The sequence below is a fragment of the Rhinopithecus bieti genome, unplaced genomic scaffold, assembly GCF_001698545.2.
Source record: "Rhinopithecus bieti isolate Rb0 unplaced genomic scaffold, ASM169854v2 scaffold_17971, whole genome shotgun sequence".
NCBI classification, from domain to species: domain Eukaryota; kingdom Metazoa; phylum Chordata; class Mammalia; order Primates; family Cercopithecidae; genus Rhinopithecus; species Rhinopithecus bieti.
Window position 1 is genome coordinate 1462700 of NW_016809834.1, and position 17368 is coordinate 1480067.

The 17368-nt window shown below is 40.1% G+C and overlaps 1 protein-coding gene across 3 annotated transcripts in view; it reads left to right on the forward strand.

Moving 5' to 3' along the window:
• Nucleotides 1-2121: 2121 nt before the first annotated feature.
• Nucleotides 2122-17368, forward strand: part of MFSD1 (major facilitator superfamily domain containing 1) — a 26413-nt gene continuing 11166 nt past the window's right edge. The window contains exons 1-7 of one of the 3 annotated variants that reach the window (XM_017890549.1): nt 2133-3023; nt 5029-5081; nt 6111-6223; nt 7790-7832; nt 8144-8211; nt 9900-10008; nt 15428-15530. In XM_017890549.1, coding sequence (XP_017746038.1) covers nt 2660-3023; nt 5029-5081; nt 6111-6223; nt 7790-7832; nt 8144-8211; nt 9900-10008; nt 15428-15530 — 853 coding nt within the window. In that variant the 5' untranslated portion in view covers nt 2133-2659. Of the gene's footprint in view, nt 3024-5028; nt 5082-6110; nt 6224-7789; nt 7833-8143; nt 8212-9899; nt 10009-15427; nt 15531-17368 lie in introns of all 3 variants that reach the window. The other 2 variants (XM_017890551.1, XM_017890550.1) reach the window with 2 other exon arrangements.

The following is a 17368-nucleotide window of genomic DNA, read 5'->3' on the forward strand; positions in this document are numbered from 1 at the left end:
ATGATATACACCAGATGTAGCTCTCATCAAATATAAGCAAAACAAAAAAATTTAAAGAGTCTGTTGCGATTGTCTGGGAGATATTATTCTGGTAAGAGGAGTAGTGATGGAGAACATGCATAATGAGGGTATATTTTGGAGGAGAGTTGACAAGCCATGCTGAGGGAGTAAATGTGGGAGATAAAGTAAGACATCAAGGATGACTGCTAGACTTGTGGATAGCAAATGGTAGAGAGATGTCCCATTTACTTTGCTAAGGAACACTTAGGGAGGAACAGGTATAGCATGGGTGAGAGAATTCAAGGATTCTGTTTTAGATGTGATAAGTTTGAGATGCTTATTAGTCATCCACGTCATCCATGTGATGTCAAATAAACAGTTGGAATGGTAGTCATGCTGAAGAAAGGAGTCTGGAATGAAGGTATTTTAGAGGCAACAGCATATAAATCCACACTGATAAACAGAAATACAATGTAAGCCACATAGGTAATTTTACATTTTCTAATAGTCATATAAAAAGTAAAAATGGGTGGAATTAGTTTACATATATACATATATATATAAACTAAAGCAAAATTTTATATATATATATACACACATATATATATATACATATATATGTATTTTTTTGAGATGGAGTCTCCCTCTGTTGCCATGCTGGAGCGCACTGGTGCAATCTCAGCTCACTGCAACCTCTGCCTCCCAGGTTCAAGCGATTCTCCTGCCTCAACCTCCCCAGCAGCTGGGACTACAGGCGCGTGCCACCACGCCCAGCTAAATTTTGTATTTTTACTAGAGACGGGGTTTCACTATGTTGGCCAGGATGGTCTCGATCTCTTGTCCTCAGGTGATCCACCCACCTCGGCTTCCCAAAGTGCTGGGATTACAGGCGTGAGCCACTGCGCCCGGCCAGTTTTAATATATACATTTTTAACCCAATGTCTGCAAAATATTATTTAAACATGTAATCAGTATTCAAATTACGAGGTTATTCTATTTTTCATACAAGTCTTTGAAATCTGGTGTGTATTTTATACGTATTGCATATCTCATTTCCAACTATCCACATTACAAATGATCAACAGCCACTTGTGGTTACCTACTGGACAGCAGAGGGAGGGTATTTAAAGCTACAGGAATGGATGAGTGGAGGAGAGTGCAGGAATGGGTCTTGCATCATTGAACATCTAGATTTTGAATAGAAGAGGAGGAGCTGACAAATGAGACAGCAAATGAGATAGGCCAGCAAAGTAGGAGGAACACAAGGCAAGCATGGTGCCAAGGAGGCTAAAAAGGAGGGGCTGTCCCCTGCATCAATTGATAGAAGCTGAGTAAGATGACAGAGAAGTGACTAATGTATTTGGAAAGATGGAGTTATTACTCATCTCGGCAAGACAGTTTTATTAGACTGGGAGCTCCTCCACTGGAGTTGAAGAGAGAATAGATGGTGAAAATGGAGATATGTATAGACATCTCAAAGGCAGCACCTGATCCTTGACACTCCTACCTCCTTCTCTCCCTAAATTTTGATCTCTACAGGGGGCCCAAGCTAGAAATCTGGGAGACACTCTCAAGTCCTTCCTCTCTTTCAGATCGCATAGACTATTATTTACAGTTATTCCCATTTTACCTCCTAAATAATTACCGATTGTTTCTTCTGTGCCATTCCTGCTTTTTATTGCCAGCAGGCCCTTACCATCTCTAATCGTTACGACTGCAGCATCTTCCTAATATTCCTCAGTTTTCAGCCTCTAGCTTTGACGCCCTCAAAATTCTGTTAGTAAAGCCTGAGTGCCCCCAGAAAGCGACGATGGTGCTGTGCTGGCAGACTGAATGTTTTTTAAACACAAAGCTTGCAGTCGTGCTGCTGTGGTCGAAATCCTTGCATGGCTCTTCTTGAAACAGGTTTAGTGTTTCTACTCTTGAGTTCCTTCTCTCTCGTTCAATACAAACACGCACACAACCAGTTCTGTTTCATGCTTTTGTCTTTATTATCCCTGGTAACTGCCCCCCTGCCACCAACCCACTCAAACAAGCACCCTGACTGGCTCATTCTTACTCATTCTAGCCTGGGTTTCAACTTCAAGGAGCTTCAGCGCCCCTCACTCCCTTGCCCCGAAAGCTGGTTAAACTGTGCACCTTTTCTCCTTTTCAAATGCCCTTTCCAGATATTTCTGTGGAATTCAGTGCCATTTTCTGCCGCTGTTCTCACCACATTCATTCATCATGTTGAGTTTTAAAAGTACTAGATTCTGTCGATTTCTCCAACTGAACTCTGAAATCTTTGAGGTCAGAGAGCTTGCCTCATTCCATTTTGTATTCCCAGTACGTGACACATGGCTGGACACATCAGAAGTTGTCCAACCAAGTTTGTGGGTATTAAGAGTGGTCAAAGACGCTGGGAAGGGCAGTGCTGGGAGAAGGGCAGCGCGCGTCTTGGCGACCCCAACGCAGGTCGAACCACTCCGGAGTCTGGTGTGGAGCCGAGAAGGAGGCCCGCACTTTCTCCCCGCGGAGCTGCGCTTAGTCTGAAATAGGTGTACGCGTCAGCGGGGCAGGAAGCGAAAAGACAGTGCAGTAATTGGTGGAAAGCTGGAAGTGGGCACCTCCAGGGCCTCAGCCACACCAACACAATCACCCAGAGAAAGTGAACCGCACCATGCCTTCTCATCGCTCTCTGGGTCCGGGCTCCCAAGCGCTCGCGGCCGCTCACATGGGCGTGGCCCTGCGTGACCTGCCGGGACGTCACGTGAACGCCCGGAGTCATGTGACCGCCGTCTCGGTAGTGCTCTGCGGGCGCTGCTTCCTGCGGGGGATTGGGGTTGTCAGCGCTTTCTTCTCTCCGTCTCCTGCGAGCGCAATGGAGGAAGAGGATGAGGAAGCGCGGGCGCTCCTGGCCGGCGGCCCTGACAAGACCGACAGGGGTGCCCCCGCCGCCCCCGGGGCCCTGCCGGCCCTCTGCGACCCGAGTCGCCTGGCGCACCGGCTTTTGGTGCTGTTACTGATGTGCTTCCTTGGCTTCGGTGAGCCGGCCGGGTGGGTTGGGGCTGATCTTTAAGGAGTTCCTGACTTTCTCTTCGAGGTAGATCGTCGTCGTGGTCACTGGTGCCACGGGGCCTCAGCGCAGCTTCTGCCTTAAGCGCCTGGGCCTCCTCATTTTCCCCTTTGCGATTCCAGCCACACCTGTGGATGTTGCTAGTTACTCTGCGTCCGGAACGTGGAGGTCGAGGGACTGAGCTGGGCAAGTTTTGTCGCGCTCCTTTGCTCTTCAGTAAGTCCCAGGGGCTAGCGACTCGCCCCTGAGGCCATAGATATGAAGGTAACTCCAGATTTTCAAGGTTCCTCTCTTGGCACACGTGATCAGAGGAAATTCAGAAAGCTTTAACTGATCCTAAACGACTTTTGTTTGTTTGGTTTTAGGTGAGAAAGAGGCTTGCTCTGTCACCCAGCCCGGAGTGCAGTGCTGTGAACGTGGCTTACTGCAGCCTCCACCTCCTGGGCTCAAGCAATCCTCCCGCCTCAGCCTCCCGAGTAGCTGGGACTGCAGACCGGGCGCCACCACACCCGGCTTTATTATTAATTATTATTATTATTATTTTTAGACACAGAGTCTTACAATGTTGTCCAGCGTTTAAAAACCATAAATGATTTCGTCGGCAGTCTTTTATATGTTTTTAACCCTCTTTGAGAAAATGTATGAGTGTGTCTTGCTGATAGCGTCAGTGAGTGGATATTATTCTCTTAATCTTCCACTCTGCCACTGTGAAGCAATCATATTGGACTGGACGTGTGGTAGTCTTGACAGTGGTTGGTTTCACTTATGAAATCTGATGATGTCTCTGAAAACAGTTTCTTGATAATTAGAAAAAAATTTTCCTTCCTATGTTACGGTTTTTAATTTATTAAGCAAATATTCGAATATTAATTTGGTATGAATGTGTTTTTCAGGAGGCTAGCTGGAGCCCGTGTAATCAGCAGGTTTAAGAACGTTGTGGTGGATAACTATGCTACTGCTGAACATATAAGTAGACATGAAGGATGCTTTGGGCTTTGGTTTCCTTGCAACTCCTTTTTCCCCCATCTCACCTGTTTTTAAAAGATGATGCCCATCCATTAGCTTTAAAGCAGTACATTGAATCCTTAAAAGCGACTAAAGCAGGGTTTAGAAACGACAACAACAACAAGAAAGAACAACAATAAAACATTTAAAAAAATTGTCCCTACTCAAGCAGTTTTTGGTAAATTCTCGTTATCTGTCTAGATTTCAGAAGCCAGATTCATACCTTTCTAATGACAATTTTTTATTGTCATTAGAACCAATAGCCTCGTGTTCTTGTAGAGTTAGCGGAGCTATGGAGAAAACGTTATCTTGTAGCCTACCAAGGAATCTCAATTATTTTATCTTTAAAAGAAATCTGAGTGCATGATCAGATCTCTTCCTACTTCTCTCTTTCCAATTCCCCCAAAGACATTATTTAATTTAATCCTTTAGAATTTTCAGTTTCATTTTTTTTTTTTTCATTCCTGGCCCTGTATTCACTAAATTATTTGATTTGGGGTAGTTTGTAGAATTAGAGAACTTGTTTCAAATATTGATTTTGTAAGAATGGTTACACTCCATTCCTTTGTCCTTAAGCTAACATTATTAGGAAACTGATGAGGTTGTTTGTAAAGTTTTTAGTGTACGTGTGTTTGTAAATAAGGAAATAAAATATAGATGCTTCATGAAGATGTTAATAAAATAGTATGTGTGAAGCATGATGAAAGTAAAATAGAAAAACATTTAATTGTTGATTGTTGACTTTTTAATTCAGGTTCCCAATATTTGCTGTGTATGAACACTACTAATTTATGGAAGTTATTTGATGTAACTTAGAAAAGACTGGTGGATAAGGAAGTGGTTCAGAAATATTTCTGTAGTGTCAACCCATAGTATCACCATTTAAAATTGTAATTTCAGTAGTAACTGCAACTTGAAACTTTTATATGGAAAGTATTATTACTTATAAAGTATTTGCTCTTTTCTAGGCAGCTATTTTTGCTATGATAATCCTGCTGCCCTTCAGACTCAAGTTAAACGAGTAAGTTGATTTTTCACCTTTGTTTCTTTTGTTTTCTTTAGAGCAAGTGTAGCGGTGGAGGCATTAGCAACCCTCAAGTGGCCTAATCTGAAGTGTCCACTGAATCTATTTTGACATCTGTAGTCACCAGATCCACAGGTTGCAAGGGGTTGAACTTTATCCAGCCCATTTATTCAGATAGATGTCTGTTGAAACTCAGTTGAAATGAGTTACCACAAATAATTCATTTATAGCACATATGTGACTTGAAATTGTTTCAGACCTTAGATAAATAATTATGTAGTATTTCCACAGTATTGTCAAAAATACGAGCAGGTTTTTGTTTGCATTTCACTCTCCCAGTGCTTAGTCAACTGAATGACAAATGGTTTGGTAAGATAGCTTTTTGCCTTCTTAAATAGGTTTTAGTTGTTATTTTGTTTTTTAAATGTGGATACTGATTGCAGAGGATTGTCCATGTCAGGATTTTAGTCTAGTTTTGTATTGTAAAACGTACTTGATATTTACAGTTTTTTGGGTATTTAGATAGTCTCTTTTCTTTGTAGGTTCTTTTTAACCTTTGCACAGGGAAAATGCATAGGTTGGCCCTTTTCATTCTAGAATGAAAGAGAAAGGAAGTAGGAGGAGCATGCTTGAGGGGATAGAGAGGGTAGGGTAGGTAGGGATAGGCTGAGATTATCCTTGTATATGTGGGTGGAGTCCCAATGCAGGTAGTATATAGAAGACATAGACAGAAGTGGCCCCTGTAGCAGTGTGTCTGATCCTGGAATCCAGGAAGCCCCTGAAATGGCATGTGAACTCAAGAAGTTCCCAGGGTTCCCAGGTGTGACTGTTTTTCTGGGTCAGGGGCCATAGCTTTCATGAGATTCTCAAGGAAGTTAGTGAGACTTACAAATGGTTAAAAAAAAAACTTGCCCTTTACAGAAAGGAGAATGTAACTGCTTTCCACTTTAGATTGTCATATTTTGATTTGTTAGTTGCTAAACTTAACTGTTTGGGAAAAAATGGTTTTATTTTCTTTTCATATAGGATATGCAAGTGAATACCACAAAATTCATGCTGCTGTATGCCTGGTATTCTTGGCCCAATGTAGTTTTGTGTTTCTTTGGTGGCTTTTTGATAGACCGAGTATTTGGAATACGGTAAGCTTGTAAAGAAACTATGGGTAAATCTTGCCTGATTGTTAGAAAAATACAGAGCTAGATTAAGGTATTTCTAGAAAGAACTGAATAAAGTTCTGTATTGACTATGATAATTTGCATGAGTTTTTAAAAAACAATTTTTGTATCTCTGGAATTGGTTTTTGAAACTTGGTATTTCAGTTAAGGTCAGGACTAGAAAATGCTGATGGTATAAGGTAACTGTCAGTTATCTATAGGAAAATTATACTCACCCTGGGGAATCAGATTAACCAGGTTCTGAATCCCATCGTTGCCACTTGGTCATCTTCCTGGCTGTTCTGAGCTGTTTGCAGCTTCCTGAGCTTCGGCTCTCTCATTGCTAAAATATAGATGATTCCTGCCTCGCAAGGTGGTTATGAGGATTAAGTGAGAGATGGATGTACAGTGTCTGGCACATAGGTTGTGTGTGCTTCTTCCAGCCCCAGTGAGGTTTTCTATTTCTGCTTTCCTTGGGGTATAAAACATTCTGTGACCACTTCTATTAGATGCTGAGGAAGGAATAACACTGTAAGCTTTGCCACTGTTCATCCTTATTATTGTGTGTATGTTGTTAGTGAAACTGAAGAGGAATATAGACTGGGAATATTTTCAGAAGGCAGAGACCAAGATGATGAAAGGTCTTCAAACCGTGTCTGGTGGATAAAGATTAAAGAAACTTTAAGAGTTTACACCTGGGGACTAACCTTTCAAATTTTTGAAGAGTTAGAATATGAAGGAAGAATTTAATTTATTTTGTTTGGTCTCGAGAGAGAATTAGCTTGAAGCTTCTGGGGAACAGACTCCTTTTAATATGAGGAGTTTGCTTGGTCAGATTGGCAGGAGATGACAAAAATGGTCTTGGGACCATAGTGAGTTTTCCAGTGCTAGAGAACATTCAGGAGAACATGGCATGGCCATTTCACAAGCATCTTGAGAGAGAGTTAAGTTTAAGAGGTATGGTTTACCCTGATGGCCTTTAAGGACTCTTCTAATACTGGCCTTTTATTATTCTAGGGCAACATTAATTAGATGTCCAGATTGTGGGATGTTAGACTTGTATAACGTGGTTGATATTTGTCCTTTTACATATCGGTTTTAGTTGTCAAGAATTATAACCACTTAAAATTACTTACTGTAAAATTCCTTGAATCAATCCTAAACTCTTAATGGAAATTTTATAAAGAATTTACATTTTTAAATAGTTTTGACACTGGGAACTTCTTGAAGATTAGTTGATTAGCTTTATTTAAGCGATGATAATGATTTAAACTAATATATGCCATTGCTGAAGCCTCTGGAATCCCCTTAGAAGTCTAGACTTCTGTAGATTCGCATTTAGCCTGAGAGTTGCTGGCTTCAGAGGGAGATGAGCCCTTTATTTTTCTTTCTTTGGAGGAAATGCAGGGGGGCAAAGAGAACCAAAATGAATTACTACTAAAGGACTTTGTGATTACGAATACTAATGTAAACAGAAATTCAGATTTTTTTTCTCTTTCTCTTTCTCATTGTCATTTTCATTCTCATTGTCATTCTTTCTTTCCCAAACAGATGGGGCACAATCATTTTTAGCTGCTTTGTTTGCATTGGACAGGTAAGGAAGGTCAAAACATTCATTGATGATTGACAGTGACTTATAAATTCTTATCTAATTAATTCAGTTGGCAAAGATGTGTTTAATTAATGCCTAGCTTAATTAAGCAGAACCCATAAATGCCCATGTGGTATAATCCATAGTCTATTTTAAGCCTTGAAATAAATGAACATTAATATTTGAACTTCACAGATTTATTAAGGAGGAATATTAAAACCATTGTAGAAGTTGAGATTTATCACGTTCCTTTTGCTTCTTTTAATACCTTGAATTTACTTTTCATTGATTTGACATGAACTTCTACATTATAGGTTGTTTTTGCTCTGGGTGGAATATTTAATGTGTTTTGGCTGATGGAATTTGGAAGATTTGTATTTGGGTAAGTTATGCATAATTTAATTTATCCTAATGTATTGTTGTTTTAGTGTTCATCTATGAAAGATCTTTAAAAAACATTGTCTCTTCTGGGGAATTACTTCAAATCCTTGAAACCTAGCTTCATATGCATAAGAATATTTCTTAGTTGTCTTAGTTTTTCTTTAAAATATGCAACAATTTTGAGTGGTCCTAATCAACTCTGTGTGGGGTTTGAGTATTAAATAGTTCTCTAGAAATGATATTTTTCCCAGACATTTTGCCTGTTCTGTTGTATTAAAGACTATTATTTGAAACACATTTAGAAAAGTATAGACCATCGATTTCTAGGTTGGTGACTGATGGACATTTCACTCTTTCTTAGCGAGTGATGTGAGGGTCCTTTCAACCCTGTCCAAGAGCTTTGCTTGAATGATCACAAAATGTGTAAGCTGACTATTTTGTGTGAATTCTTATAGACCAATTGTTCTACCTGAATTGCATTGTCTGTTCAGTAAGCCTATTCTGAGACCAGCCTTGGGCTTGCTGCCCTGAGGGACCCAGATGACAGAACTGACTCAGTCTTAAAAGCATAAGTTATTCAAGCTTTGCACAGGTATCAGGAGCATGTAGACATAGATGACATACCGCAAGAAGTACCATAAGTGAGAGAGAAGGAAGCAGAATGTGTGTAAAGGTATGACAGGGATTCAGAAACACAAATGTGGTCAGAAATGGCCTTACAGATGAAGTAGGCCTTGACAGAAGTACAGGATTTGGATTAGCAGAAGAGAGGGAAAATATTTTTGGGCTAGGACAGAGTCACAAGAAATAAGACTATTTCTTAGTTGTCTTAAGACTCTTTCTTAGTCCTTAATACTGAGGTGGCCTCGGTGTAAGGATATGGAGGAGGGAAGCTCCTCACTGAAGGCGCTTGGAGGAGAATCGTAAATATTGAAACTTACTGAAGGAAAATTAAAACCCAGGAAGTAGGAGAGTGTTGAATATGGAAACTGAATGGGGGGATTGATTGATGGAGAGCTTTGCATATTGTTCTGAAAAGTGTGAGTTTTTATGTTTTCACAAAGCACGGACCACTTTTCCCACATCCGCATTTTATATAATATCGATGGTAATGTGGTAACCAAGATGGCTCCTTTTATTGCCTGTCGTGGTTATTATTGCAGTATATCATGTGACTCCAACACTTAGCAGTATAAAACTACCATTTCATTATGCTCACGGACTTTGTGGGCAGGAATTCAGACAAAGTGTAGCAAGGACAGCTTGTCTTTGCCTCCAGTGTCTGGGGCCTCAGCTGGAAAGATTCATGTGAGGGTGGGAGCTGAGATCATCTGAAAGCTTATTGACTCACATGTTTGGCACCTGGACTGGGATGCCTCAAACACTGGGACTGCTGACTGGGGCACTTACATGTGGCCTCTCTTTGTGGGTTGCTGTCTCACAGCATGGGGGTAGTGGCTCAGTGCTCCCAGTGCGAGGGTCAGAGTGAAAAGATGATGTCACCTTTTATAACTGAGCCTTGGGATCACACTACCACCATATTCTATTAGTTGAAGTAGTCACAAGCCCACTTGGATTCAAGGGAAGGGGACAGAGACCCCATCTCTTGATAGGAGAAGTGCCATGCTAACTGTAGTATTTCTTTAAAGTTGTGACTTCTGTGTTTTTTTTTTTTTTCTTCTATTTTAGGATTGGTGGAGAGTCCTTAGCAGTTGCCCAGAATACATATGCTGTGAGCTGGTTTAAAGGCAAAGAATTAAACCTGGTGTTTGGACTTCAACTTAGCATGGCTAGAATTGTAAGTTTAATGAAAAGCCTGATGAAGCCAAATGGGAAGCAAAAGATTAAATCTTATAGTTATCTCTTAAAAATCACAGGATGAAATGGATTTGTGTATGGTAAATTAGATATTAACTTTTATGGATTTCTCTAGAACACAGCATGGCATTTACCTTGAGTAAAGCATTTCTAATCTTATTTCATCTAGCAAACAGTCTAAAGTGGCTGTGTACATTCATTAGTTCAAAGAATCTGAGCATAGGGAGGGATCCTGTAAGTTTTGTTGTCTAATTTCTTACCCATTTTTGGCATCCCTGCTAGAACCTCTCCACATATGGCTGTCCAGGTTCTGTTTGCAATATTTCCAGGGATTGCAAGCTTGCTCTGTGATGAAGCAGCCCACCTGCTTCAATGAACTTTATGAAGCATAACCTCACATAGCGATGAAACCTCCTTTTACAAGTAGCTTTTACTGATGGCTCTGACTTTTGCTGTCTGTAGGTAAAGTTTACTTCCTCTGCTGTGCATCAGTGCTTTGCTCATTTGTAGATAGCTCTTAAGTTCTTGGTTGTATGTGCTCGTTTCCTGTGGTTGTCTGAGCCATATGACATGGATCTCAGCTCCCTTACTGTGGTGCTCATGCCTCTCTGAACTTATCTCAGTTAGCCAGTACTCCTGTTTGTATTTGGAACCTAGAAATGATCATGGTGTTTCAGGTTTGGTCTTAGAGGCTATGTAGGGGGAACAACATTATGGGTTTTGTTTGTCTGTTTGTTTGATTGAGACAGGGTCTCACTTTGTTGCCCAAGCTAGAGTGCAGTGGTGCTATCTCGGCTCATTGCAGCCTCGACCTCCCAGGCTTAAGTGATTTTCCCACCTCAGCCTACAGAGTAGCAGGGACTACAGATGTGCACCACCCCGCCCAGCTAATTTTTGTATTTTTTGTAGAGACAACATTATGTTTTTGTTAATGTAGACTATAAGGTGTGTTGGCAGTCCCAAATCCCATTAGGTTTTTTTTCCCTCATTCCCATGAATAGAGTATTAAAAAAATTTATTTTTGCCACTAAACATCAAGTTTTCAAGCTTTGACTTTTAGTATATGTGCTGCCAAGGCGAGCAGACTCTTTGACTTTTAATAAGTGTCGTGAAAATACAACATAGTCTCAGGGAATAAGAAATTCAATATAAAAATATTTTAATATAATATATGAGTATTTCTATATTTTTATACATGTAGGTTCTTTCTGATTTTTCACTATTATAAATAGTGCTATAGTCTAACACTCTCGCTGTGAAAATTCTATGCATCTCTTTTAGTCTCCTTAGGCTAAGTGGCTAGGAATGGAATTATTAAGTCAGAGTATTTGTTAGGTCATCTGAGGACTATTGAGAGATATTTCCACATTATCATTTCAGAGACATTTACATCCCCATCTGTGGGATATGAGAGGATCCCTTTTATTGTAGCATTGATAGTACAGGCTATTAATTACTTTTAAAAAATTACTTTATCACTTTGATAGGAAACAGCTAAATATTTGAATTTGTAGTTTTTTGGTAAATCTTGTGGTTTTCCAAGTTTTCTAAATTTTACCTGTAAGGATATTCCCAAAGCTTCACTACGAGTCTTGTGCAAGTCAAGATATGTTTGTGGCAGTTTGTGAATCTAGTTGTCCAACAACTTTTTAAAGAAGGAAGTGAAATCATTTGAGCAAGACTTTCAACTGACTTCATTCTGGTTACTAGAACATCAGGTTCTTTTCTGTGTCATTTTAAGTTAGCTGTAATTCATTAAGCTGCATTCTGAGGAGCTCTAAGTTTCTCTCTTTCTCTACGTATGTATATTCTTTTGATGATAGAGCTGATAGGATTGCTAATGGAAAATATGTAGAGTGTGGGGGAAAACAACGGAGGCACTCAGGAAGACAGCACAGTTTTGCCTAAGCAACTGTAAGCCCTGTAACCTAGCGCTTGATACTCTGCGCACCATCCCCCAAACCAGCTCCTGCTGTAGTTTTCACATCTTCAGTTAAAGGCAACTGGGTTTTGGTCATGTTAGGTTAGACGTGCCTGCCATTCATCCAAGTGGAAATGTTGAGTAGGCAGTTGCATATATGGGTGTAGAACTTGGGAAAATTCTGGACAAGTGATATAAGTTCAAGAGCAAGGAAAATGCTACTTAAAATTGCAAAACTTGGTAAGTAAGATCACCAAGAGTGTGGGTGTTGAAAGAAAAGAGATGATGTCAGTTACCAAGCCCTGGGGCACTTCCCACATTTGCAGGTTGAGGAGATCGAGATGGAGCCAACAAAAGGGCTCCACTGGGATGGGCGGAAAGGCAAGGGGGAGACTACAGGCTGTGGTATCCCAAAACCCAAGAAAAGAAATCAAGGTGGAGAGGATGTCAACTGCGTGAAATGCTATTGATAGGGCAGACACTATTGAAGACTGAGAAATGTACATGCCTTCGACAATATTCTCATAGCAAATACAGTAGCAAATTTCACATGGCTGTTTCTTATACAATACTAGCTAATGGTGTTACTCAAATGAAGAACAAGGTAAACAGAGACCTACTGGAAGCTTTCTCTAATACCATCAAAAATGTAAATTCCTGGCTGGGCGCGGTGGCTCACGCCTGTAATCCCAACACTTTGGGAGGCTGAGGCGGGCGGATCACGAGGTCAGGAGATTGAGACTATCCTGGCTAACACTGTGAAACCCCGTCTCTACTAAAAATACAAAAAAAAATTAGCTGGCGTGGTGGCGGGTACCTGGCGCCTGCAGTCCCAGCTACCGGGAGGCTGAGGCAGGAGAATGTCATGAACCCGGGAGGCAGAGCTTGCAGTGAGCCGAGATCACGCTGCTGCACTCCAGCCTGGGCGACAGAACGAGACTCCGTCTCACCAAAAAAAAAAAAAAAAGAAAAACAACAAAAAAGGACAAATATATATATATATGTGTATATATATATATGTATGTATGTGTATATATGTATATATGTGTATATATATGTATATGTGTATATATGTGTATATATGTATATATATGTATATGTGTGTATATATGTATATATGTGTATATATATGTATATGTGTATATATATGTATATATGTATATATATGTATATGTGTGTATATATGTATATATGTGTATATATATGTATATATGTATATATATGTGTGTATATATGTGTATATATGTATATATGTATATATGTATATATATGTATATATGTATGTATATATGTATATGTATATATGTATATATGTATGTATATATGTATATATATGTATGTATATATGTATATATATGTATATATATAAATTCCTCAAAGACAGGATGTTGCGTTAATGATCCTTTCATTCCAAAATACCTATTAAATTACTATTTAAAATCTCTATTAACTATTTAAAATATCTATTAAATAAAATAACATGACCTGGCTTAGCAAGTACCCAATAAATGTTTCTTGAAATAATGAGTTTTCAAGTAACAATAGTGAAGGAAAATTGGAAGGGTGCTGGATCTCTAATCCCGAGCTAAGATATGAATACTAAGAAAAATGAGAAGTCCATTGAAGGTATATAGTATAGACTAATAGTTCAGGTGTCTAAATGCAATCAAACTCAAAAGCTCAGGCAATAGAAAAATCATGGAGAGGTAAACTCAGGACCTCTGTGGTCATTCTGGAGGCTGCACAGGGAACAAGAGAAGCACAAAAAAGACGGAATCTATGTCACCCCCAGCAGCCCTATAATGGAATAGCTCTTGGCCGTTTTGATCATAAAATCATCTTACATGGACCCTAAATACATAAATCAGATAAAAGTTGAGCAGCATTGGCTGAAACTGAGGTGGCTACCTGAGATCTGGCTCATTTCACCTCAAGATCTCCCTACCACTCTCATAATCCCTAAAGTGCCTCTAAGCCCCTGAGATTCCCTTCTAGAAACTCAGGGTAATTTATATGCAAATATATCTATGCTCTGACCACTTCCCACTGTGCCCACTGCTGACCACCTAGGGCTAGGCCCAATCATCTCTGTTCTGGATTATTGCTATAGCTCCCTAACTGGTGCCTTTGCTTTTGCCTTGTGGTCTGTTCTGAATGTAGGGTGAGTCTGCCAGTATGAGTCTGTCAAAGTATCATGCCACTTCTCTACTCAAACCCCAGTGGCTTCCCATCTCACACAGGATAAAAACTGAAAGTCCTCCTGTAACTCCCCTTCCCACTATTTCCTCACTGGGAACTCATCTCATCCTCTCCCTTCTCTGTTTGCACTGTTCCAGCCTCTGCTCTCCTTGCCATTCCTTGAACTCTCCAGGCAAGCTCCTCTTGGGGCCTGTGCAGTGGCTCTTCCTTCTTCCTGGAGTGCTCCTCCCTCAGGTATCCCCACAGTTCGTTTCCTGCAAGTTTACACTCCAAAGTCACTTTCAGTTGGGAGGCCTCCACTCCCAATTTTATATTCGCCTTTCCAGCTTTATTTTTTTCTTATTTTTTAAAAGTACTTGCCAATATTTAATATACTAGATATTTTACTTTTTTTTTTTTTTTTTTTTTTTTTTTTTTTTTTTTTACCAAAATAAGTTGGATATTTTTATGCTTTCTTCTTCTTCTTTTTTTTTTCAGACAGAGTCTTGCTCTGTTGCCCAGGCTAGAGTGCAGTGGTGTGATACTGACTCACTGCAACCTCTGCCACCTGGGTTCAAGCAATTCTCCTGCCTCAGCCTCCTGAGTAGCTGGGATTACAGGTGCCCCGCCACCATGCCCGGCTAATTTTTGTATTCTTAGTAGAGACAGGGTTTCACCATGTTGGCCAGGCTAGTCTTAAACTCTTGACCTTGTGATCCACCCGCCTTGGCCTCCCAAAATGCTGGGATTACAGGCATGAGCCACTGTGGCCAGCCACTTTATTCTTTATTATATTCCCAATACCTGAAACAGTGACTGGCATGTAATAGGGGCTCAGTAATTGCTCAGTGAACGAATCAATGAATGAAGAATCATCTATTATAACTTTTACTGTCCTCTTTATGGACATTCAGAGGAAGATGTTTTTCCCCAGATTTCAGTGCCAGGAAAAGTTGGGCTTTTTCTGTTACTGACATATTTTTGTCTTAGATATGCTGGATTTTATAACTCATGTTTCACTTTTGCTTTGGCTGGTAGGAAGTTCTACATGTACTATGTTTTTTTTTATACTAGCAGTTTCTAATAAATTGGCTTTTTTTTTTCCTGTGGTAATTATCTGTGGCTTTATCTTGGTTTGTCAATTTTTTCTTGTAGTGTTTTTTAAGGAAATTACCTCCTGTTTAATTTGGATCCTATTATACCTATTTCTGAGCCACCTCAAATCCCTTTTTTTTTTTTTTAATAAAGCAGAGGTATATATGATTGAAAACACTGTTGATTTTTTTCCCTTTTCATTTAGGGAAGTACCGTAAACATGAACCTCATGGGATGGCTGTATTCTAAGATTGAAGCTTTGTTAGGTTCTGCTGGTCACACAACCCTTGGGATCACACTTATGATTGGTGAGTGAATCCCATGTCCCACATCTCCCTTCTCCTGAAAGCTTGTCATAGGAAGTATTGTAGCAGGGAGGAAGGAACACTGGAATTTGTGTCTACTTTGGTTATAGTGTTATCTCCATGGTTCTTATGAACTCTTTGACACAACTAGAAATAGGCTATCATTTACCCCATTTGTATATTAATTTCCACTTTCTAAAAATGGATTTAAAATTTCTTAAAATGGATGGCCTTATTCCTTGTGTCTACTTTATTTTATTTTTATTTTTTTTTGAAGCAGTCTTACTCTTTTGCTCAGGGTAGAGTGCAGTGGCGCGATCTCAGCTCACTGCAACCTCCACCTCCCGGAGTCAAGCAATTCTCCTGCCTCAGCCTCCTGAGTAGCTGGAATTACAGGCTCCCGCCATCATGCCTGGCTAATTTTTGTATTTTTAGTGGAGACAGAGTTTCACCATGTTGGCCAGGCTGGTCTTGAACTCCTGACCTCAGGGGATCCGCTCACCTCGGCCTCTGAAAGTGCTGGGATTACAGGTGTGAGCCACCACTCCCGGCCTGTTGCCTACTTTAATATTGTCATTTGCATCTCATACATATGAAGAGATTATGTATGTAAAATACTCTTTGAGAACAACCTGAGAATTTATTCAGGTAAGATGTTAATTAAAAGTTTATAGCAGCGGTGGCTCACACCTATAATCCCAGCACTTTGGGAGGCCAAGGTGGGCAGATCACCTGAGGTTGGGAGTTCAAGACCAGCTTGATGAGCACGGAGAAATCCTGTCTCTACTAAAAATACAAAAATTAGCCGGGCATGGTGGTGCATGCCTGTAATCCCAGCTACTCGAGAGGCTGAGTCAGGAGAATTGCTTCAACCCAGAAGGCAGAAGGCAGAGGTTGAGGTGAGCTGGGATCACGCCATTGCACTCCAGCCTGGGCAACAAGAGCGAAACTCTGTCTCAAAAAAAACAAAACAAAACAAAACAAACAAACAAGCAAAAAACCAACCAAACCGAAAAAATGTCCATAGCACAGGGGAGAATTGTTTTCTTTTAATCAAATACTGACCTTTTCAGTCAGTGTGCCTGGAGAGCTTAGATTTTTTGGAAGTCTGATGTGATACGATATGGTTGAAAAACTACTAAGTTGGGAGTCAGGAACCCTGGGCTCTAATGCTAGCTCTAACTAGTTCTGTCATCTTGGACAAGGAAGTTAACCTTCTCTGTCTCAGTTTTCTTTTCTGTAAAATTACAATTATTTCAACAAGACCGTATAGGTCACTACTGTCCCTAAGTTCTCTTGGCCAAGGCTCTGTGGTGCTAGTTGCTCTGTGGGTCACTGGGAAGGACATGAGGCTTTCTAGGTTTACCACTTTTGCTTTTTCTCTGGGCAGGCAGTTTGTCTAATTGAACCCCATGGTGTGCATTTGGCTGTTTGCAGGGCTCTAGAGAGACCTGTGTGATGATAGGGTGAAAGTTCTGTGCCCAAGATGTGCACATCTTTTATTCCCTTTTTCCCCGATTTTTAAATGGACACATAATTATACATATTTATGGGTATAATTTGATGTTTCCATACACAGATACATTGTATATCAAATCGGAGTATATAGCATATCCATCACCTCATGCATCTATCACTTTTTTGTAGTGACTACACTCAAAACCCTCTCTTCTAGCTACTTTGTAATGTATAATCCCTTACTGTTAACCATAGTCACCCTACTGTGCAATAGAACACCAGAATTTACTTCTCCTAATTGTAACTTTGTACCCCTTGATTAATCTCTCCCTGTCCTCCTCTCTCCTATTCTCTTGAATAATATAATATTATATATATATATA